This window comes from Nicotiana tabacum, chromosome 22 (assembly GCF_000715075.1).
Source record: "Nicotiana tabacum cultivar K326 chromosome 22, ASM71507v2, whole genome shotgun sequence".
In the NCBI taxonomy this organism is placed as follows: Eukaryota; Viridiplantae; Streptophyta; class Magnoliopsida; order Solanales; family Solanaceae; genus Nicotiana; species Nicotiana tabacum.
Window position 1 is genome coordinate 62,959,336 of NC_134101.1, and position 23,746 is coordinate 62,983,081.

Consider the following 23,746-nt stretch of genomic DNA (forward strand, 5'->3'; position numbering starts at 1 on the left):
GTCAAGTTCCCCTGCATAGCAATATAACTGCTATTGATTGAGTATTTCCAGAAGCAGGTAACACATATTTCCCATTATAGTACCACTCCATCATTTCAAACCTTTAGAGAATTCAATTTCCTCCAATACCAACTACAATCAAGAGGAGGTGCATGAATCCATATACAATTTATTTATGTCTCCTTCTTCGAGTTTCAATCTGAAATTTTAACCAAAATCAATTTAAATCTTCACAAAACTCCCTCAAATGGAGATATAAACTTCAAATAATATTTTCAATCATTTGTAACAACACTCATCCAAACAAATAATAATTTTACAAAATTATTTGAATTTAAAGCTTCAAAGCTATTTAAAGATTATTGATAAATGACTAAAAGTGCATGTGTGAGTTGTGAAAAATCACATACTTACAAACGTGAAATATACTCAGTACGTGTTTATCATGTGTAGGAATGAATTTGGATGGAAGTTGACAAGAATTGGATAATTTGATGCAAAAAGAGTAGAGATGCAAGAGCTGGGAGCGTGCTAGGGGTCGCACGTTGCACCAACCCTAGCACGCAACTCAACTTTTCCTTTGCGAATTAGGAGAGATCAAGGACGCCCCACATAAACCCTAGTTGATATAAATACATCATAAAATATCCTTTTGAGTGGAAAGATACTACTTTAGGGTAAGACAACACCTAAGGAGGCGAGAACACGCTAGGAGCAAGGAGAAAGATTCAACCACGAGTTTTTCCCCTTCTTCTTCCTATTTTTCATTGTTGGTCATGACTTTTAGTATTGTAGTTTTATATACTATTATGAGTAGCTAATTTATTATCCAGAGTTTTGATGGAACCTCTTGGAGGATGAATTCTTGTTATGTTTTAATATAATTTAACCTTTGGATTTATCTACTTGTTCAAGTATGTGCTCATTTCAGTTGATTGAATAGCCATCGATTGATTGTGTCTATTTAGTATGTATTGCTTGAGAAATAGTGCATTATTAGGTTGTTGTTGAACAACGTCACTTTCAAGGTATATGAGAGATTAATACGACGGGTTTAAAAGTGAGATTAGAGATAACGAAACTTTGGTGTGATCATAGTGAGCGGTGAAAAAGTGCAAACTCGCGTAATTCGAGAGAATATGAATTATTGTAGTTGCTCGAGAGAGAATTACGATAAGTCGAGTCCTCATGATCAGTAGAGAATACTTAGGCGAATTATAGAAGATGTAGCGGGAAGGATTCTGACAATTGGGAAAATCATAACTCTAGGTCTCTTTAATCTTGTCTCCAACCATTAGTATCCTTAGTTGTTACTATACTACTTTAATTTGTTAGTTAATTAGCTAGACATAAGAATCTTAATATTTATAACTTAGGACTTATTCGAGCTTGTCTTCTTAGTGATATTGAACAGTTATCGCCTCCTTAGGTGTTGTCTTACCCTACAGTAGTGTCTCTCCCCTCAAAAGGACGTTTTATGATGTATTAATATCAACTAAGGTTGATGTGGGGCGTCCTTGATCTCTCCTAATTCTCAAAGGAAAAGTTGAGTCGCGTGCTAGGGTTGGTGCAACGCGCGACCCCTAGCATGCTCTCAATTATTTTTTTTCTTCTTTTGTTTTTTCGCATGCCAGGTCCAGTGCCAACCTCCATACTTCACTTTTTTTTGTTCATTTCCTAGGCCATTGCGTGCCTACCTTCATGCAATGCACTAATTGTGGCACGCTCCTAGCTCTTGCATCTCTACTCTTTTTGCGCCAAATCATCCAATTCTTGCCAACTTCAATTCAAATTCATTCCTACACATGATAAACACGTAATGAGTATATTTCACATTTGTAAGCATGTGATTTCCCACAACTCACACACAAAATGATATGAAATTATACTAAATAACATGCACTTTTAGTCATTTATCAGTTATCCATTGAGCTTTTACTGTACTTTACACGTAGTTGAGATGCACAAATTTCTCTTCCACGTTAATCATTTAATAGCAGTTGTAAGTTGCTATTAATTGGTACATTAACCATTTAATAGCAATTGTAAATTATTAATTAATTGGAAATTTGGTTTACTCATCGATTTCGTCCCCTAGAAATTTTGCCAATACAATCCAACTTAATAATATCAAGGAGAGGGTGAAACCAGATGAAATTCAACGAAATCAAATTTGATAGCAAACAACGGTCATAATGAAGCTCTATATGATCGGAAAATTGAAATTCTTCTACAAAAGTATCGATCATAAGCTGGGGTGGTGGAGAGGAAGAAGAGGGCGAGAAAATATGAAAGATTGGAGTCCAATACATAACCTGCTCTGATACCAATTAATATTTTATACGTCAATACCACACAAGAGGGGGTGATTTGTGTGGTGTCTAATTTTTCGCGTGCACAGATTATAGAAGGACTTGGTTCTTTTATGTGTTCCAACTACTACTGTTGCGGAATAATAAGTACAAAAAATAAAGAACACAGAGAGTTTTACGTGAAAAACACCTGGCTCAAAAGGTGAAAAAACCACAACCTACTTCCCAACAAGATTTTTTCAAACTCTCCACTAAATCACTGAGCCAAAAACTGCATTTACAAAACACTTTTGTAAGCCTACGATTAACTCTAATCCCGTTGTGGCAATCAGCCTCTAACTGTTGCGACAACTTCAAGTTAACTCTAACTTGAATACTTTGAGTACCTATTACAATTGCATCTAGATAAAGTTGAAAGGTACAATATGAAAACACCTACTATAATTGAACTAAAATAAAAGACAGACACTTGAAGCTCGTTGTTCTATCTGGTTCATGTAGCTTCAGGTTCGCACACTTGAATCACACACGAACTACTTGCAAAATGCCTTGCTATTTTGCTCTCAATTCACGTTTCACTTCTACTTTTGTGTGTCCCCTGTAGAATGAGAACATCCTGCGATTTATAGAGTTAGTAGAGTAGAAAATAACTAGAGTTCTAATGCTACTTTTCCTTGGTGGAAGAGTTCTAGTTGATCTCAACCTCTAACTCCTCACTTATCTTGGATAGTGTTCTTTTTGATTAAGGAGTCCTTCTCCTTATCAATTTTTCCTTATCAATTATGCAACCTTTTTCGATCAGGAGATATTAATTCGACCAAGTTAAGCTTATCTCATTCACGTGCATCCCACATACTCGATTCTGCCCGTGTCTATGCACACAAGGGATGGACCTGAGGGATGGACCTGGTTCATGCCTAAGCTTCCTTTGTCAATCTTCAAAACTAACCTTCACTTAGGCCAACAAATTCCCCTTTTTTTATGATGACAAACTCTATGCTTCCATAAGCTTAGGGCCTGTTTTAACTTAGCTCAACATCAACACAATATTAGAAATATTTTTTCTTTTTATCACTTATCATCAAGGACCAGGTAAATTAGGTTATACACATCACTGTTCAAAGTGTAAAGCACAACCTTTTTCCCCATTTTGGCATCATTGAAAAGTTGCATAAAAAATGTGAGATAACCAGATTTTAAAACTTACTCATGGCCACTGGGGCTACTTCAAATGTAATCATGGATTAATCATCATAGATCAAGCTAAGAATTTTAACCATCAAAGAAATATAAACAAATAGTTAGAGCAAAAACAGTGAATTTTATTGATGATTGATACGATTCTTCCATAAAGTATAAAAAGAATAAAAATACTGAAAACATGAGCAAACAAAACATCCCAACCACTCTGGTACAATAATAAGCCAATCATTCCCCTATACAACTTTTGATCAACAAATGAACCAGGTTCATCTATATCCAACTTTGTAGTTGTTGCAATAGGAGTGTCAATTTCTTTGGAATCTTCCATTTTAAACCTTTTAAGCAACTCTTTTACATACTTCTGCTGATGGATCATAGTTCCATTTGAATTTTGTTTAATTTGTAAGCCTAAAAAGAAATTAATCTCTCCCATCATGCTCATTTCAAATTCACTCCCCATTAGTTTAGCAAATTCTTTACTTAACTTATCAGTAGTTGCTCCAAAAATTATATAATCAACATATATCTGAACTACCAAGAGATCTTTACCTTTTTTCTTTCAAGAACAAAGTATTGTTAATTTTACCTCTCTTGTAGTCATGCTCAAGCAAAAACTTTGATAATCTTTCATACCATGATCTTGGCGCCTGCTTGAGCCCATAAAGTGCTTTGTCAAGTTTGTACACATGATTAGGACTCTCCTTGCTTTCAAACCCTGGAGGTTGCTTGACAAACACTTTCTCCTTTAGATAGCTATTGAGGAAGGCACTCTTGACATCCATCTGGTGGAGGCTGAATTCCATGTAAGCAGCAAAGGCTATGAGGAGTCTTATTGCTTCCAACCTTGCAAGTAGAGCAAAGGTTTCATCATAGTCTATGCCCTCCTCTTGGCTATATCCTTGAACCACCAATCTTGCCTTGTTCCTTGTAACAGTTCCATCTTCATCAAGTTTATTTCTGAAGACCCATTTTGTACCAATTACTGATCTGTCCAAGGGTCTTGGCACCAGATGCCAAACTTGACTCCTTTCAAATTGGTTGAGTTCATCTTGCATTGTATTTACCCAGTCTGCATCCTGCAAAGCCTTATCAATATTTTTAGGTTCAATAAGAGATAAGAAAGCATCAAAAGCACAAAGATTCTTTAATGAAGATCTGGTTTTGATTCCAGAGGTTAGATCAGTGATGATGTTCTCAATAGGATGAGAACTTTGATATCTGTAAGGTTTCATAACCAACTGGTTACCCCTTGATGTTCCCTCAATGTTTTATTGTTGTGGAACAGGTTCAGGTATAGGTTCCACTGAAGTTTGAGAATTGTTTTGTTCTATTCCCCTTGTCATGTTGCCAGGGATAGATAAACCTATTCCATCACCTGTTCCTTCCTCCAGAGATGCTTCAGTCTGGGCTGTGGTTTCATTTAAGTGTTTAACCAGCCCAATTGCTTCATCATCATGTTCCTGTCTCTCAGAAAGAATGTTAGTTTCATCAAAAATCACATGTACACTTTCTTCAACACACATAGTTCTTTTGTTATAAACTTTATAAGCTTTGCTATGTGAAGAATATCCCAAGAATACTCCCTCATCACTTCTAGGATCAAACTTGCCTATGGAGTCTTTACCATTGTTGTGCACAAAGCACTTGCATCCAAATGCCCTAAGATGGGATATATTTGGTTTTCTCCCTTTAAGTAACTCATAGGGAGTTTTATCAACAAGAGGTCTAGTCATGCACCTATTTATGATGTAGCATGCAGTATTTACAGCTTCTGCCCAGAAGCTATGGGGCAGTTTACTAGAAAGAAGCATAGTCCTAGCCATATCTTCAAGAGTCTTATTCTTTCTTTCAACTACTCCATATTGTTGTGGAGTTTTAGGGGCAGAAAAATTATGATCTATGCCATGCACATCACAAAATTCAACAAATTTATCATTTTCAAATTCAATACCATGATCAGACCTAATTGATGCAAGTTGATTTCCTAATTGTTTCTGAGTTTTTCTAACAAAGAAAGTGAACATGTCAAATGCTTCATCTTTAGATGTTAAAAACAGTGTCCGGCTAAATCTAGAATAATCATCAACAAGCACCATCACATATCTCTTACCACCTCTACTTAATGTTCTCATTGGACCACAGAGATCCATATGAACCAGTTCCATCGTTCTGGTGGTACTTACCACTTTCTTGCATTTAAAAGAGGATCTTACCTGCTTCTCCCTTGCACAAGCCTCACAAACTTTGTCTTCCTTGAACTTAATCTTAGGAAGTCCTATCACCAAGTCTTTGGAGACTAATTTGTTGAGTTGACTTAGACTTGCATGTCCAAGCCTCTTATGCCAAAGGAGGGGATCACTATCCAGCACACTTAAGCAAGTTAGTTCATTCTCTGAGAGTGTGGATAGATCTATAATATATATATTATTCACTCTTTTACCCTGCAAATTATTCACTCTTTTACCCTGCAAAATAATCTTGTCAGTGATAAGATTTATCACAAAACATTTAGTAGAGGTGAATGCTACCAAGTTACCTCTATCACACAATTGTGACATACTGATTAGGCTATACTTCAAGCCGTCTATCAAGTAGACATTCTCAATGGAATGAGAGTCACCGTTACCTACCTTACCAACCCCAATGATTTCACCTTTCTTTCCATTTCCAAAGGAGATATTTCCTCCTTTGAGGTCCTCAAGTGAAAGGAACTGGTCCTTGCTTCCTGTCATATGCTTTGAGCAGCCACTGTCCATGTACCATATTTGGCTGCTCCCCTTCACTTGAATCTACAAAAGGAAATCAGGGGTTAGTCTTAGGAACCCAAACTAGTTTGGGTCCCTTTCTATAAGCAAAAGGATGAATTAAATTCTTTTTAGCCCAACTTGGTAACCAATTCTTCCCTTGAACAAAATTTTTGTTCTTTTGACTGGCCCTTTCTTTTGCGTTACATTCACTTTTATAGTGACCAGTCTTACCACAGTGAGTACAAATCTTGTTCTCAAGAAGAGTGAGGTACTTTATTTTAGGATCCCACTTAGGTAGCTGATTCCCAAAGCCAAGTCCTCTTCTATTGCTACTGTGATATTCCTGTAGCCATGACAAAGCATCGGAGGACCTGTTCCATTTACAAGTTTTGTCTAGTTCATGATTGACCTTGCCTAGATCCTTTGCCAAAATTCTTACCTGCTCATCCTTCTTATACAACTCATCTTTTAGTTTACCTACATTTTCTTCTAGAGTGAGTTGTGTGCAATCAGCTGTCTTCTTACTTGTTCCTAATTTCAGTTTTAGGTTTTCAAATCTAAGTTCTAGGACATTTGATTCAAATGCATAAACCTGGTTCTTTAGTGCAGTATTTTTACTTACAGTCTCACTAACTCTAAGTTCCAGGTTCTTATACTTTGCTTTTAAGATCACACATTCTTAGACAGCTATTTCTTTTCATTGTTTATATCCCTAGATTCATCAATGAAATCTAGAAGTAATTCAGAGAGTTTTTCTTTAGACAAAAACTTAATCTTGTCTTTGAGATGAATTATACTTACCTCAGATTCCTCAGGAGATTCCCCATCTGATTCTCCAATTGCCATAAGTGCTTGTTCATATCCATCTTCACCATCTAATTCCTCATCTGAACTTTCTCCCCAAGCAGCAACCATAGCCTTTGTTGATCCTTTGTTCTTCTTGGGATGAACCTATTCCTTATTCATGTTCCTTCGTTCAGATCTTTCCTTCTTCCATTCAATTTCCCATTGAGGGCAGTTCTTGATGTAATGATCAGTCTTCACACACTTGTAGCAGCCCTCATTGGTCGTTTTTTCAGGAACCCTTGCTTTGCTGTAATTTCCACCTCTTGAAGAACATTTTCCTCTCATAAGGTATTTCTTGAAGTCCATGGTGATCATAGCCATTTCATTTTCCTTCAGATCAGCACCTTCAGTGATTCTGAGTGCCAGGCTCCTTTCCTTCTTGGGCACATCCATCTTCATGGTCTGCCTTCTAAGTTCATACGCAGTGAGATTTCCAATCAGCTCATCCAGTTTAAGAGTTGCAATGTTCTTAGATTCCTGAATTGCAGTGATTTTGCTTTCCCAAGAAACTAGTAGAACCTTAGTTAGAATCTTCTCAACTTTGTCTTCTTCAAGAAGAGTCCTTCCAAGAGACTTCAGTTCATTAGTCAGTGTGGTGAACCTTGTATACATCTCTTGGATAGTCTCTCCTTCCTTCATAGAGAAATTCTCATATTGAGAATATAGTAAAGTACCTTTGGACCTCTTCACCTGAGCAGTTCCTTCATGAGCCCCTTGCAAGGTGTCCCAAATTTTCTTAGCAGTAGTACAACTTTGAATTCTGCTGTACTCGTCTGGACCAAGTCTACACACAAGTCATTTCTTGGCCTTAGCATTCTTCTTCCACTTTCTCAAGTCGTCAGCAGTGCAGTCAGCTCTTGTTTTTGGCACCTCTTCTTCTTCGGCATTTATCTTCATGGTAGCCAATGGCCCATCTGTGACAATGACCCATAGCTCATAGTCTTCTCTTATGATGTGATCTCTCATCCTGTTTTTCCACCAAGAGTAATACCGGCCGTTGAAGAGTGGTGGCCTAGCAGTGGATTGCCCTTCCCAATTTCCAGATGGTGCACTCATCTTGATCTTCTCCTAAGGTGTTAGCCTCTTCAAGGATAACCTGCTCTGATACCAATTAATATTTTATACGTCAATACCACACAAGAGGGGGTGATTTGTGTGGTGTCTAATTTTTCGCGTGCACAGATTATAGAAGGACATGGTTCTTCTATGTGTTCCAACTACTACTGTTGCGGAATAATAAGTACAGAAAATAAAGAACGCAGAGATTTTTACGTGGAAAACACATGGCTCAAAAGGTGAAAAAAATACGGCCTACTTCCCAGTAGGATTTTTCCAAACTCTCCAATAAATCACTGAGCCAAAAACTGCATTTACAAAACACTTTTATAAACCTAGGATTAACTCTAATCCCGTTGTGGCAACCAGCCTCTAACTGCTGTGACAACTTCAAGTTAACTCTAATTTGAATACTTTGAGTACCTATTACAATTGTCTCTATATAAAGCTGAAAGGTACAATATGAAAACACCTACTATAATTGAACTAGAATAAAAGACAGACACTTGAAGCTGGTTCTTCTATCTGGTTCATGTATCTTCAGGTTCACACACTTGAATCACACACGAACTGCTTGCAAAATACCTTGTTATTTTGCTCTCAATTCACGTTTAACTTCTACTTTTGTGCGTCCCCTATAGAATGAGAACATCCTGCGATTTATAGAGTTAGTAGAGTAGAAAACAACTAGAGTTCTAATGCTACTCCTCCTTGGTGGAAGAGTTCTAGTTGATCTCAACCTCTAACTCCTCCCTTATCTTGGATAGTGTTCTCTTTGATTAAGGAGTCATTCTCCTTATCAATTATGCAACTCTTTTCGATCAGGAGATATTAATTCGACCAAGTTAAGCTTATCTCCTTCACGTGCATCCCACATACTCGATTATGCCCGTGTTTATGCACACAGGGGATGGACCTGAGGGATGGACCTGGTTCATGCCTGAACTTCCTTTGTCAATTTTTAAAACTAACCTTCACTTAGGCCAACAAGTAGTAATTTGCATATAAAATTTTAATTAAGTAATAACCTCTCTAACAAGGATATGTAAGTTTATAATGTAATATAGATAGGTAAATATTCTTTATTTCAAAATGTGGAATTTAGTAGGCAAATGTTAGTAGAACTCATTCTTGTCTGAATTTGAATATGCTAATGTTAATAGAACTAATCAAACTGCGTTAAAAAATGATGTATCAATCATTCCATTAATCATATCTCAACTTAAATTAGCCTAAATAGCCATCCACTTAACCGTTTAAATAAAAAGTAGCAGGTGAATATATGATATATTATATATGTATAATTCATATATAATATCTGTATAATCATATACTATAACCTATGTATATCGGTTAGAAAATAATAAATTTGACTGACTGGACTATTTAGGTAAAATCCCTAAAACTCTAGTCGACAAACCAACCAGAGAGAGGTAGCACTCTGATCCAGATTACATTACAGCGAGATTGCGCATTAGCCTTAGCCCAAAGTCTTTCGGTAACGTTTGGTCGTGAAAAACTTTAACACCCGATTTTGCAATTGGACTGGGAATCCAAAAATTCAAAATCTGGGCTGTAAAATCGGGTTAGTTTCTGACTAGCTAGCTGTGGTTTAATTGGCACGGGGATTAATCAGGGATCTTCCAACCCGCAGGTTGTACACAGTCTGTTCGACTATTTGATTCAAAGAGATTTCAGATTTTCATATATCTTTCAATCGCTCTTTGTCCATTCGTATTTAATAAAAATCTGTCAGTGGGTTCACTTAACCGCATTCAGAGTCCTTATTTTCTGCCTTATTATCATTTTGTGTTGCCTTTGAAGTTTGAGAAAGATGCTTATAAAACGTATCCTGTCATCTTCTATTTCTTCTTCATATGGCTTTTCATCGTTGTCCACCTCCTCGAATTTGTTAAAAAGCGGAAGCATTTTGAAGCAAGCAAGGACATTTTCAGATGCTGATATTATTGAGTATTCCAAGCTGACACACGACGCCAATCCATTGCATTTTGATGCTGAATGCGCCAAAAATGCTGGTTTTAGTGACCGCCTTGTTCCTGGGATGCTTGTCGCTTCCTTATTTCCTAGGATTATTGCTGCTCATTTTGTAAGTTTTACATTCCTCAATCCTGTCCCGTTGCTTCTCTTAAGAACTTAAAAACTTTATGACATTGTAAAAGACACTATTTGGTTAGTTAAGTAAAAGTCCAAATACATGTAGCTTGTATGGTAACAATGGATTAGTTACCTGAAAATGATGGTTAAATAATATGATACAACAATTAAACTACACGTTAGTGTATCTAATTTAAATCCAAAACTTTGTTAATACTTAGCCAAGACTTTAATATTCATAGAATGGTAGGATAAATAGGTTTTAAACACTATAAGGTTAATTAAAAGTCAAGTAGAAGTTAAAGTTTTAGTTGTTCATGTCGAAAAGAAGGTACACACAACCTACTATAATTAGTTAACCTACACCGATAGCTTAACAGATCCTTAAACTTTTTTGTTATATACTTAAGAGTAAATATGATGATATATTTCTTAAAGTAGCTAAATATGCAACATTGTTGAATGGCGAAGGTACTATGTAGATCTGGTTTTAAATTGGAAAATTCTTTAGTGTAACTCTAACTATTGTTGTTTGGTAATTTCTCCAGCCAGGAGCTGTGTATGTTTCACAAACCTTGCACTTCAAATTACCTGTTTATATTGGAGATGAGATCATTGCTGAGGTACAAGCATCAAGCATTAGACAAATGAAAAACAAGCATATGTAAGTACCTCTTGGCTGAAGATTTATAGTTCGATACCATATTTTGTGGCTCCTAATTGCATTGCTCTCTATGGTCCAGCGCAAAACTGTCAACAAAATGTTTCAAATGTGATGGTCCTCTAGTAATTGATGGTGAGGCAACAGCAATTTTACCATCTCTGGTAATGGAACCAACTCACTTGGCAAGTACTTCCAGCTAATCGGAAAAACCTTTGCTTGTCAGTTAAAGCACCTGAAGTTGCACGAGATTCTCTTAAAATCCTAGCAGCCTGCATAGTTGTCTGCTTATTATTAAGAAATACATAGGGAATGTCCCTCAGTTAATTGCAACCCTGGATGGTAGAATTCGATGTCATTCAGTCCAGAGCCTTTAGGTTGAGTCACAAGTTAGCATTGTTCTGAGCCTTTAGGTTAAGTCACCAGTTAGCATTGTTCTTGATCACACATTAAAAAGTCACTTTTGATTGTGGTACTTGGTCACAAACGCAGTCCTTGTCCTTTGAGCATGAAAGCGATTGAGCTGTAAAATCTTATACTATCTATTATGTTTTATTTCACCTTCCTTTCTAGTTTACTCCGAAAAATTACTTATATTTCTATAATTGTAAGCTTCTAACTTTAAAACTTTTCATTTACCTTTAATGACAAGCTATTATAGCTTACAGAAATGTCGTGAAACATCACTTTATAAAATGAAGTAAAGAGAGTATTGGATTTTTGTTCTTTTCTGTGGGAAATTTTGGTAATGCCCTAAAGAAACTTTATTGTGCAGAGTAAGAACACACTATTTTGAGATTTGTTCACTTTCACCAAAAGAACAGGGAAAAAAGATAGAGATTGCTATTTGAAGAAATGAAGTAGACGGGAAAGGAGATGAACACAAATATGAACGAAAAATAATTTACTTGCATGGGGTTGCATAACCAATATCAAATTGTCAACTGTTAAATTAACCTGATTTAATGTAAAAACCCGGAGGAAGTAAATTTCACCCCACACGAGCCCTTAATGCAATGCACTAGCACAAAGTGCCTTGGTAAGACTGTCAATCATACACAACAGAACTTTGCAAAGTGGCCTGGTCAAAGAAACAAGTAAAACCAAAGAAGAAAACCATGATAAACTCAAGAGACGACAGTGAATAACTGAAAAGTTTATTCATCCTAAAGTGAAGAAGTTTACAGCTAATCCTAGCAAACAATGTACTTTTTAATATGAGCTTATGACAACCAGAAACTGAACGCCAGCTTAAATTCAAATGGTCTTATCTTTTAATCCTTCGAGCATTGTCAACACTAATCTCTGCCATAACAGGGCACATATAAGTAACTGAACATTGCCCAAAGTTCCTAACTACTGCTGTATAATCATAGATTACATAGGAAGTCCTTGTGGAGGAGCAAATGCAGGTGCTTTAGGCGTGTGCTTGTCCACGACAATGGCTTGTGTAGTGAGTACAACTCCTGCAACTGAAGCTGCATTCTGCAAGGCACATCTTGTTACCATGGCTGGATCAATGACACCAGCTTCTACTAAGTTCTCATACTTGTCGGTCATTGCATTGTAACCCATCTTCCATTTGCTTGCCTTTATCTTCTCCACAACTACTTCCCCTTCAACCCCAGCATTTTGGGCTATCAAAGATGCCGGAGCTACTAATGCCTGCATGCACAAATAAAAATATTTTTTTTAAAAAATATGTATTGCTTTTCGTAAGAGATTCATCCAAATGCACACTGTTCAATAAGCATTCACTAGTTACAATCTTTTCCTTTCTCACATGGATTTTGTCCAATAAGAAATCATAATAAAGGACAACAAAATGCTAAAAGAATAAATAAATAAAAAAACAGAGTAAGCTCCTGTATATGCAGGAAGTGCTCTGCACAGTTATGTCTAATTGGATGTTATCCTGTGTCGTCAGTGCTTTCCCGTCCCTAAATCCAAATTGATACCACCCGAACTGATCATCTAGTACTATCACTGTATGTTCCCAATTAGATTGTGTCCAAGATAAATGCTCAGCCCCTAATACTTTGCAAGTTCTTGATCCTCCAGAGGATAATGAGTCGGTTGGCTCTTAGTATACCCTCCCAGTGTTAGCGATATAGCACAACTCCATTTTGCTATAGAAGGGTTGCTAGTGCCTACCAAGTCAAGTGACACTATTCAGCTGATTCTCTAGCTCAGATATCGAACAGATTATGACTTGGAAGTTCTAGAATACAGTTATTAGCTTACCAGTCAATTATATTGGGAACGGTTACATTGCCATAAAAGACTAAACCAAGGTGCCATAATAATATACTAGGTACCCGCAACTTCAACTTCAATACATACCCACAAAAATAGAATGAATAAAATGAAAGATTTCTTAATAGGAGTAAATTGAACATAATTTACCTTCTGCACAATGTCAGCCCCCAACTTCTCATCTGGATCTTCAAGATTGTCCTTAATGGCAGGGACATAAGTTGATAGATGAACCAAAGCAGCACCACCACCAGGTACAATTCCCTCTTCAATTGCAGCAAAAGTTGCATGTTTCGCATCCTCAATTCGAAGCTTGCGGTCCTCGAGCTCAGCTTCTGTTGCAGCTCCAACCTTTATGACAGCAACACCTCCAGACAACTTGGCAATTCTCTCAGCAAGTTTTTCTGAGTCAGATATTGAATCGGTCATGTCCAACTCCTTCTTAAGCTGAGAAATCCTAGTCTGTATCTCGTCCTTTGACGCATCATCAGCAAGAATGGTTGTTGAGTCCTTGGAGATGGTCACCTTTCTAGCAAAACCTAGTGCTTCAACTGGGGTATTTTCAACAAGCATACCCAATTCAGTAGCCTGGTACTCTGCTCCTGAAAATATACACAAGCAGCACGTTAGAAATTGTTTCTACTTAAAACAGAATTGCTAAATAAGCTGAGAGGAAAATCGTATAAATCCAAGGATAGGGAAATTAAGCATTATCTAAGAATTGTGTTGGCTAAACTTCCCACCAGTATCAGCTACAACTTCCTCCTTTCCTCATCACACACACATTCGACATGGAAAAGAAAAAAAACAAGGGAGGAAAAGATACTATAGTGCCTTCATTTATCTAGTTCAAGAATCTTTTTGAAGACAATTATCTAGTTCAAGATTATGCCTGACAAAACACAAACAGCTGTGAAACTAGTTTACTCTAACAAATTTGTGGGAAGTGGTACAATTAAGTCAAGCAAGTTGGACTACCTGTTACAATGGCAATATCTTGGAGAAGAGCTTTCCTCCTTTGCCCAAAACCAGGTGCTCTGATGGCAGCAACATTCAGTACACCTCGCAGCTTGTTCACAACAAGAGTAGCCAAAGCTTCTCCAGTTAAGTCTCCAGCTATAATGAGCAGAGGGGCTCGTAATTCAGTTGACTTCTCCAAGAGGGGCATAATATCCTTGATTGCTGAAATCTCCTGATCTGTAACCAGCACTCTAGCATTCTCAAATTCTACAATTAATTTCTCCTGGTTGGTCATGAATTGTGGGGAGATATATCCCTTATCAATCTGCAAAAAGACAGAGCAAAGTATTAGTTAGAGTTAGACATATATTTGATAACCCTCATTCAACTCAGACCCCACGTCATCTAAACCTAGGATCTACCACTGATTACAGGTGAACTACCAACGATATAGAAAAAACAGTAGAGAACACATTCTCATCTAAGTAGGTAAATACCTCCATTCCCTCTTCAACATGAACAGTTGTTTCAAAGGAAGAGGATGACTCGATTGTTAGAACACCATCAGGACCAACTTTATCAATTGCATCAGCAATCATGGTTCCAATGTCATCATCATTTCCAGCAGAGATAGAAGCAATAGCTGGTGGGAAGACAATTGTTTTCAAATTGTTAATTGCCATTCATTATAGCAAGTTTATAGGCCGGAGTTAACAGCAAAAGCAGTAAGATTAATTTACCTTTGATGTCATCACGACCTTTAACAGGCCTAGCCCTTCTTTCTAGCATTTCAATCAAAATGTTTACAGTTTTGTCGATACCCTTCTTCAAAGACACTGGATTTGCACCAGATGTAACACTTAATAGACCACGCTTAATGATTTCCCTGGCAAGAACTGATGCAGTTGTTGTCCCATCACCAGCAGAATCATTTGTTAGGCTTGCAACCTTCACCATAATAAATTTGGAAGCATCAAATACACAAATCCAGGAATACAATAAATATGACAATTGTTCTTAAACTGTCTGTCTGTAGAACAATTAACCAAATTCAGAACAGTTTTAACAACGATCTTGAAGTACCCCCCAATGGAAGAAAATGACCAACCTCTCTGATAAGGGCGGCACCTGCATTTTCCATAGCATCAGGTAGCTCTATGGCTCGAGCAATCGTGACTCCATCATTAACCACCTTCGGGGTATCATAGTCATCTAAAACCACATTCCTCCCTATAGGAAAGTAAACAGATGATCATGAGTTAAAATGCACTAATTGCAGAACTGCTGGAGGAGACACATATAACATTGATACATCTGTTAAATGTCTTATGTTTAAAGACTTATCGTCCACATGTATGGTCATCAATTCTCTACTTCAGTTCACTCCCTCCCTTAAGCACACCACATAATAGTCAACTAGATACGCTAAAAGTACTACGAGACAGAATAAATCTATAGCTCTAGTTGTGGGGATGTTACAAAGAATCCAACAAATAATCAGGTCGGACTTATTATCTGCCTCAATCATATATAGCTCGCTATGAAATGAAAGAAATGGCTCATAGAGAGAAAGTAAAAGAACTTAAGTTATCATATTGGGTTTCAAACCATAAGATATCAAAATATGAACTACACTTAAATCCCAAGTTAATTGGGTGATTATATGAAACTCATCTTAGTTTGACTACTTTAACTCTTGTCATCAAATTGCTGGCAAGACAAAAACTTTCTCCGACCTTAGAACCGGGTTAGTTTGCAGATGTGGTTGGTTCAAACTTCAAAACTTCCAACCTCCATAAAAACAATACTACTAAAAAGGAAAGCTTAAATTGATCTGCAAGACAAAGATGAAGCAGAGGGAACATACCCTTAGGACCAAGAGTGAGACCAACAACATCAACGAGCTTATCAATACCAGCCTGAAGGGCACTTCTTGATTTCTGGTCATATGCGATTTCTTTAGCATTTGCCCTTACTATTAACCGACTCTTTGAAGCCTTGTTATTGTGGAACTTCTGCCCCTGCAATTGGTTCACCCTTCTACCCTTCAAACCCACCTGCATTGACACCCCCAATAGACCAACAAAACAGATAAAAACCACAACTTTAAACAGATAAAAGCAGATCACAACTAAGAAGATAATAAAGATCACAACTCTAAGCAAATAATTAAAGATCCCAACAAACAATATAATATAAAAGACCCAAGTGAGGAAACGAAGTTAAAAATGCACCTGTTTAGATGAAGAGGATATGATAGAGGCAGTGGAGATCGCATTTGCAGATGCCATTATCAGAAGAAAGAGTATAGTGAAGAGGGTTTAAGCAGCCAGCTGCAATGAAAGCCTTTTTGCTCGGAGTAACTGTAAGGGCGAGGTAGGTGGGTTTTGGAGGGAGCAGTAAAGGTTAGGTGAAGTATTCGAAAAAGCTAATTACACAAGCATTCTAAAGTTAGAACCTTTACACAATGAATGAAGTAATTTAAAAAGAAGAGTTTAAGTTATAGAGTATTTTTTACAATATCAAATCGTCTTTGCATATAGTAAGTAGCTAAACTATTTTATTTTTAAGACTATAAATTTTATATTTTCAAGAGACTTAACTTGTAAAAATCTATATTTTATACAGCGATTTTTTGCTTTGCTTTTTTCAGAAGATTGTCGTGAAAAACGTGCGTCAATTTGGATTCGGGCTGTTTACCTACTACTACTATTTCATTGCATTTCCTTTTTATTGCCATGTCACAAATCATTATAATCCCGTCGTGGCCCTCTGTTAATTGTCTGTTTCTCTTTCTCGACTTGTGTGATGGTTGCTTCGATTTTCTCTTCTCAGCATGTGATTTCTGTAAAATTTTAATGCTCTCCGGTTGCACGAAAATCTCAACAATATGGAATATTTAATAATTACTTTTAATCCTGTTTAATAAAAAAGTATAATTTTCGTCTAAACTATTAAATTTATGTAGTAATGGGTTAAATCTATTTAATGATAATAACTCTAGATGCGAATTTTGAGAACGTGTGTGAGATGGGACAGATCCAGTGAAGGTGTAACTAGCAATAAATAACAATAAATGACATCAAAGTAAATAGAATGAATGATTCACCCAATAAATAATGAGTCAGACGAATGTTCCTCCTTACAATGATGAATGACAGATAACTTCAAGATTTGTTCGAACTATTCTCGGATTCGGTGGAAAAGTGTGAAATAATATGGGCAAGAATCTTGATAAAAAGGTAGTTTTTGTATCTTTACGAGAGAGAATCTTTCGATAAAGTCTACTCTTATCACCATGAATATTACCTGCCCTTTTCCCTTCCCTTTTTCCCTATTTATTTGAGACATGTCTCTAACAAATCCTAATAGTACAAGTGCAGAGAATATTCACTAGAATGTTCTCTTTAATATCCTATTTCAAAAACTAGTTGTTGTTGTTCTGCCAACGGTGCTTGACCTCGGCCATTGTTGCCATCTTTACCACGAACCTCGTTGTTCCCTAGCCGACCTCGGTTGATTCTTTCCGTAATGCTGCATTACCCTAAATATTTTAGGACAGATTTTGACCTATACAGTTAGTCCTTCCGCTTATTGAGGCCGGCCTCAGGCGGGCTCAATGAGCGGATATTGTGTAACGTGATCAAAGCATTTAGACGGTATGAACAAGTCGTGATGATTGGGGCGAGTTGGCAGCGTGTCACTTTGTGAGCCGCACTTTCTAGGTCATATGTCCCACGAATCAGGATGACGTCATGGCGACATGCATCATTGTGACGCAATTTCCTCATACGTTGCTTCATTTCGTGCGCGCCTTCTTATTGAATATGTCGCTTCGGTTACAGTGCCAGGTAATGATGGATTAATTCCTTAGTTTTGATGCCTGAATTTTTATAAATAGGGGTGTGTGGGTAATGTTCCAATCTTTACGAAACCTCTTGCATCCAAAAAACTATGTATCTTCTTCTTCTTCCATTGTTTGAAATTTCTTACTAGTTTTAGTGATTCTCGCTGCTTCTAACATTTCCTTGCTCGAACATCTTTCCTTAATCAACATGACTAATGTGTTCTCTGTTTCTGGTATGGCAATTGATCATGTCCCTTTGGCAGTGCTTATACCCCTTCACGTTGATAGAGTTTCTGTCGCCATAGAGGAAGAAAACTTTCCTACGGTGGAGGAAATAATCCCTCGTAGTGAGAAAGTTAGGTCCGATTTCTCGAAGGCAACTAAAGGTGAGCTTGAAATTTCGGAGTAGCAATGGGAGAGGCCAATCTGAGCTTAGGACAAAATTCAATATCCCTGCCCACATCGATCTGATCCCAGCAGGGCGCGACGTGGTGCAAATCCACCGTCCCAGATATTGCACGTTTTACGCGTATCCTTTCTAGGTCGGCTATACTCTCCCCCTTCTCCCATTGGCAGAGGAATTTTACCGCTATTACGGTGTCTGCCCGGCCCAACTCTCTCCGTACATTTACAAGCTTATTAGGATGCTCTCAAAATTTGCCGAGTTGGCCGAAGTCGAGGTCACACTGCACCATCTGGTACATCTCTTCGCCCCTAGCTTTTATAGGGGGCGATGTTGCATCTTCACCACCGAGAAGGTAAATGCTTGGTGGTGAAGATGGACGATAAAGCAAATCGTCAGTTCTGGCTCAACTACTTCTTCGTCAGAACCGGGGACGTGGTAGCCAATGCGGACGGCTTTTCTGAGACCTGGAATCGCGCTCGTAAATGCCTCTATTTTGTGAAAGGTATTTGATTTGTTTGTTTCTAGTCGTAGGTTCTAACATTTTCTGTTCCATGTACAGCTAAAGTCGCGCCTCCTCCTTTGGTCGAGGACATTTTTGACTGGGTTGGCCGAATTCTACCTCACTCGGTAGGGATTCGTGAGTGGTCGGGCTTTCTCAAGAGGTTCGGGCTTGCTTCTTATTTGGCCGGTGAGTTCGTCTATTATTTTTAGTTATCCTTTGACCACATGGTTGCTTGCACGCTACAGTTCATTATTGGTGGTGACGAAACTTATTCTTTTTCAGTTCGAGGGTCTTCGAGGAGGCCGAGGGCTCCTCCTCCTGCGTTTCGCAAGAGGAAAGTTGCTTCTTCTTTGGAGTGCGTTCCTACTGTGACTGAGGCTAGTCCTGCTCGGTCATCTGCCTCTGTTCGTTCTTCTGCTACGACCAGGCCTACTCATTCGTCGACCATACCTACTTCTGCTTCCGTACCGTCTTATTATGTGTCCGCGAATATATGGACAGCGGAGTTTCCGACTTCTCCTTTGCTTTATCTAGTGGACGAGGACGAGGAATTGTCGCCGAGTGGTGGTAATTTGGTTCCCCGCAAGAGAAGATCGGTGGACATCGGCGAAGGGGTTGTTCGAGCGGTGGATTCAGTGACGGGCGATTTTGTCATCCGAGAAATGGCGACCATAGAGCTTGAAGATGATGCTGAGTTATCGCCTGTAGTTCCGCCATCGACTAAAGCCACAGAGGTTATGTCTCTTCCTGAAACCATGATGGAATCTGAAAGGTCGTCGGCGAAAGTCCCTGATAATCTGCGGCGGGATGAGCCATCGGCTTCGCGACTGGCCGAGGATCCTTCTTCGATGGCCGACATAAAAGGAAAGTGCGTAGCCAAGGATGGTTACGAGACGGGCTCTGATGTGGATGCCGATGAGGTAAGGATGATGGGGGAGGGATTTACCCGACTCGAAGTAAGGTTGGAGGGGTCCACGCGGACTATTACGATCCCTATGGATCGAGATTTATTGGTCAACACGGAGGACATGGTCCCTTCTCATGGTACCCTCTGTTCTGATGTGGAGGGTAAAACCCTCGAAAAGCTGAAGGATGCTACCTTATCTAGGAGCATAGCCGGCCTCGCTCTTAGGGTAAGCTTTTTGATCCCTCTCATTTTTGTTTGTCGAGTTCAAAATTTGTTTCGTTCTTACTCTTCATTTTGTTTTCCTCTTTCTTTCAGACTGTGATTTTGAAGATTGAAAGCGCCCAAAGAGAGGAGAGGCATAAGGCTATTTTTCTGAAGATGGAGAGAAAATACCGCGAGTACCGTGGTAAGTATCGCGAGATTTGTAGGCGGTTTGGCGTAGGTAGCAACTTCCGAGCTCTCAGATACGAGGTGAAGGAAAACGATGATGAGCTGGTGAAGGTCATCAAAAAATACAGTGTTCTTGAGGGGGCGTTAAGGGACAAAGAGAAGGAATTAGAGGTTAGTAGAGGGGTTGAAGCCCAGTGCGGCGATCTTCAAGCCCAGGTGCTCTCGTTGTACGCCGAGATCGAGGAGTGTGAATTCGAAGCCGATGCTTTAAGGGGCAAGGTCGCTGAGAAGACAACGGATCTTGTGAAGGCGGAGTTATCTCGGTCAGGGGCTATGAGGAAGATGGAGGATTTGGAGATCGTTATCCGTGTTCTCCAATCCGAGCGAGAGAATGCCTTGGAGACGGCCAGACTTAAAGAATAGCGGCTTGATGAATGGATTGGAGAATTAGAGAAAGAGGCTTCTGGCCTTTGTGATCGAGTCGCCGCTCTAGAGTCCGAGAAGGCACAATTATTGGCTCGACCATCCTCTTCCTATGTTTCTGATTTCCCTGATGTTTATCGAGTTTTATACGAGGAGTGGATTTACGCCGAGGCCCAGTTGGATATATTCAGATATTTGATGAAGGCGAGAACCATTTCAGAAGCCGTCTTCGAGGATGCTCGTGTTAAGGCACGTGGAGGATGCTCGTGTTAAGGCACATGAAGGATGTTCGTGTTAAGGCATGTGGAGCTCGTGTCGCATGTGGCTACGATCCTGCTACACCGGAGGCCGGTGACGACGAGAAGTATGTGGGCATGGACCGGATTGAAGAGGACGTCTGGTATGAAGATGAGTATCCTGATGGCAATGGTGATGGTGAAGGGGTAGATGACAATGGTCTAGGCGACCAGGCTGATGGTGCGGCTGGGCCAGGCGGCGATTAGTAGCTTTTCTTTTTCTTCTTTTGTGTTGCTACAGACTTGAGCAATTTTTGGTGGGCATATTCTCGAGCCTTTGTAAAATATATTCTAAGTATGAAATACCAGTTTCGTTATTTGTACCTAATCATTTTTTCTTCTGTTTAGGTTTGTATGCTTTTTGATTTTGTTACTTGGTTGCCTTGGTTTTCTTGGTCATAATAATTTAGTTCGATTGGGGTCAAACGAGGTCGAAACAAACTTAGGTTTGATCATGGCCGAGGGCCAGTGGACGTTAGTTCGAACGAGGTCGAACATATCATATGTTTATTTATGGTCGAGGGATGATTAGGTGTTGATTCGAACGAGGTCGAATGTAACCTATACTTAGTTATGACCGAGGGATGATTAGGTGTTGATTCGAACGAGGTCGAATGTAACCTATGCTTAGTTATGGCCAAGGGTCGGTTAGGCGTTAATTCGAACGAGATCGAATGTAACCAATACTTAGTTATGGCTGAGGGCCGATTAGGCGTTAATTTGAACGAGGTCGAATGCAACCTATGCTTAGTTATGGCCGAGGGTCGATTAGGCATTAATTCGAACGAGGTCGAATGTAACCTATGCTTAGTTATGGTCAAGGTCTGGTTAGGTATTAATTCGAACGAGGTCGAATGTAACATATGCTTAGAGAGAATAGAAATAAACTTCATGTATTTGTGCTTTGTTCATACACTTAGAGATATTTACATATTTTTTGGGCGCTGGCTGGCATTTTAGTCCCAGTCCCAGTCTATCTAGCCCTTCATTGGTCGACCTGGAAAAGTATTGAGAGGTCGAGCAATGAACTAGCCGTCCAGTACCTTCGTTTGTGCGTACTTCAATCCTGAAGTGTCCCCTTCATCGCCTCGTTAAAAATATCCTCTAGAAAACCCAATTGGGATAAAACTCAAGTGAGGGGAAAAAGAATACGATTTTGGGGACACTATCTTTTAAAAGTTAAAGTACTTGAGGTGTGTAATATTCCAGTTGTTTGGTAGTCGCTTTCCTTCCATTGTTTCTAGTTGGAATGACCCTTTGTTTGTCATTGCCGTGATTTTGTAGGGGCCGTCCCAGTTTGTTCCTAGTTTGACTTCCCGCGGGGTCTTTGCTTGCTTGTGTTTTGGCTTTGAGCACGTAGTCCCCGGCTTTGAATGGTCTGATCTTTGCCTTTTTTGTTATAATAGCATTCTGCTTGTTGCTTTTGGGTGACCATTCTCACGTAGGCCATATCTCTTTGTCGAGCTCCTGCATTCTCTTTGTCGAGCTCCTGGGTCCACTTTCGCGGGTGTATCTTAGGTTGGGTTCTCCGACCTCGACCGGTATTACCGCATCAGTCCCATAGACTAACGAGTATGGTGTTTCTCCTATGCTCGTCTTTGGCTTTGTTCGGTAGGCCCAGAGTACTTCTGGTAATATTTTCGGCCACAGTCCTTTGGCGTCCTCGAGTTTCTTCTTCATGATGTTCAGTATCGACTTGTTCGAGGATTTTGCTTGCCCGTTGCTCGCGGGGTGGTATGGCGTTGAGAGTATTCATTTGATGTGCCATTTTTCAAAAAACTCAATGACCTTTTTTTCCCGCAAACTAGGGCCTGTTGTCGCAGCTGATCTCTTTGGGGAGACCGAAACGGCATATGATGTTTTTCCATATGAAGGCAATCACTTCATGTTCGCGTATTTGGGAGAATGCTCTTGCTTCTACCCATTTAGAGAAATAGTCAATTAAAACCAAAAGAAATCGTATGTTACCTCGTCCTGCCGGGAGGGGGCCCACGATGTCCATTCCCTTAAAAAAAATCCACGACCTCCTTTTTCATGGTGGGCCAGTAATACCCTGCCCGTATGAGGCATCTGACCAAAGCTCGATTGCCAGAGTGAGCTCCACAGTGGCCTTCGTGTACTTCTTCAAGGATGCACCATGTCTGATTTGGGCCTAAGCATTTCGCCAGAGAGCCGCCATACGTCCTCTTGTATAGGTCGTTATGAATGATGTCGTATCTGGCTGCTTGCATTCACAGTTTCTTGGCCTCTTTTTTTTATCATCGGGGAGTACGCCATCCTGCAAATATTTAACAATACGGTTGCGCTAGTCCCAAGTCAGGTTTATGGTTCTTACCTCGATTTGATCTATCAATAAGTTGAGGAGGTGGACTACATTTCTTTCTCCGATTGTAATGTTTTTGGTGGCTGCAGCTAATTTGGCGAGGCCGTCCGCCTCAGTATTCTGTGCTCGGGAGATCTGGCCGAGTTGACATTCGTCAAACTCGGGTAGCAGCTTGCAGATTTCGGTCTAGTACTTTTGTAACCTTTGCTCCTTGATTTGTAAAGTACCTGTGACTTAGTTGACCGCGAGTTGAGAATCGTAGTGTAGTTTTAGCCGCTTCGCCTTGTATTTGAGTGCTAGTCTTAGTCCTACAATTACGGCCTCATACTCGACCTCGTTGTTAGTCATGTCCGAGCATCTTATGGACTAGCGAATCACTTCGCATGTTGGAACTTCGAGTACGAGTCCCAGCCCAAACCCTGACGCGTTAGACGTGCCATCAGTGTATAGGACCCAGAAGTCTTTTGTTTGAAGAGAAACGTGGACGACTTCTTTT

General features: G+C 39.3%; 2 protein-coding genes across 2 annotated transcripts; one reads left to right on the forward strand and one right to left on the reverse strand.

The window, feature by feature from the left end:
* The first annotated feature begins 9,569 nt into the window (after window positions 1–9,569).
* LOC107769053 (3-hydroxyacyl-[acyl-carrier-protein] dehydratase FERN, mitochondrial-like) lies at window positions 9,570–11,517 on the forward strand. Its single transcript, XM_016588227.2, has 3 exons — window positions 9,570–10,271; window positions 10,828–10,943; window positions 11,023–11,517. The coding sequence occupies exons 1-3, from the start codon at window positions 9,999–10,001 to the stop codon at window positions 11,141–11,143; spliced, it is 510 nt and encodes a 169-aa protein (XP_016443713.1). The 5' UTR covers window positions 9,570–9,998; the 3' UTR covers window positions 11,144–11,517.
* Window positions 11,518–12,081: 564 nt separating this feature from the next.
* LOC107769050 (ruBisCO large subunit-binding protein subunit alpha) lies at window positions 12,082–16,748 on the reverse strand. The gene is made up of 8 exons (XM_016588225.2): window positions 16,391–16,748; window positions 16,024–16,213; window positions 15,265–15,386; window positions 14,897–15,104; window positions 14,654–14,799; window positions 14,175–14,481; window positions 13,347–13,798; window positions 12,082–12,605 (listed from the first exon to the last, which is right to left on the reverse strand). The coding sequence occupies exons 1-8, from the start codon at window positions 16,445–16,447 to the stop codon at window positions 12,318–12,320; spliced, it is 1,770 nt and encodes a 589-aa protein (XP_016443711.1). The 5' UTR covers window positions 16,448–16,748; the 3' UTR covers window positions 12,082–12,317.
* Window positions 16,749–23,746: the final 6,998 nt, after the last annotated feature.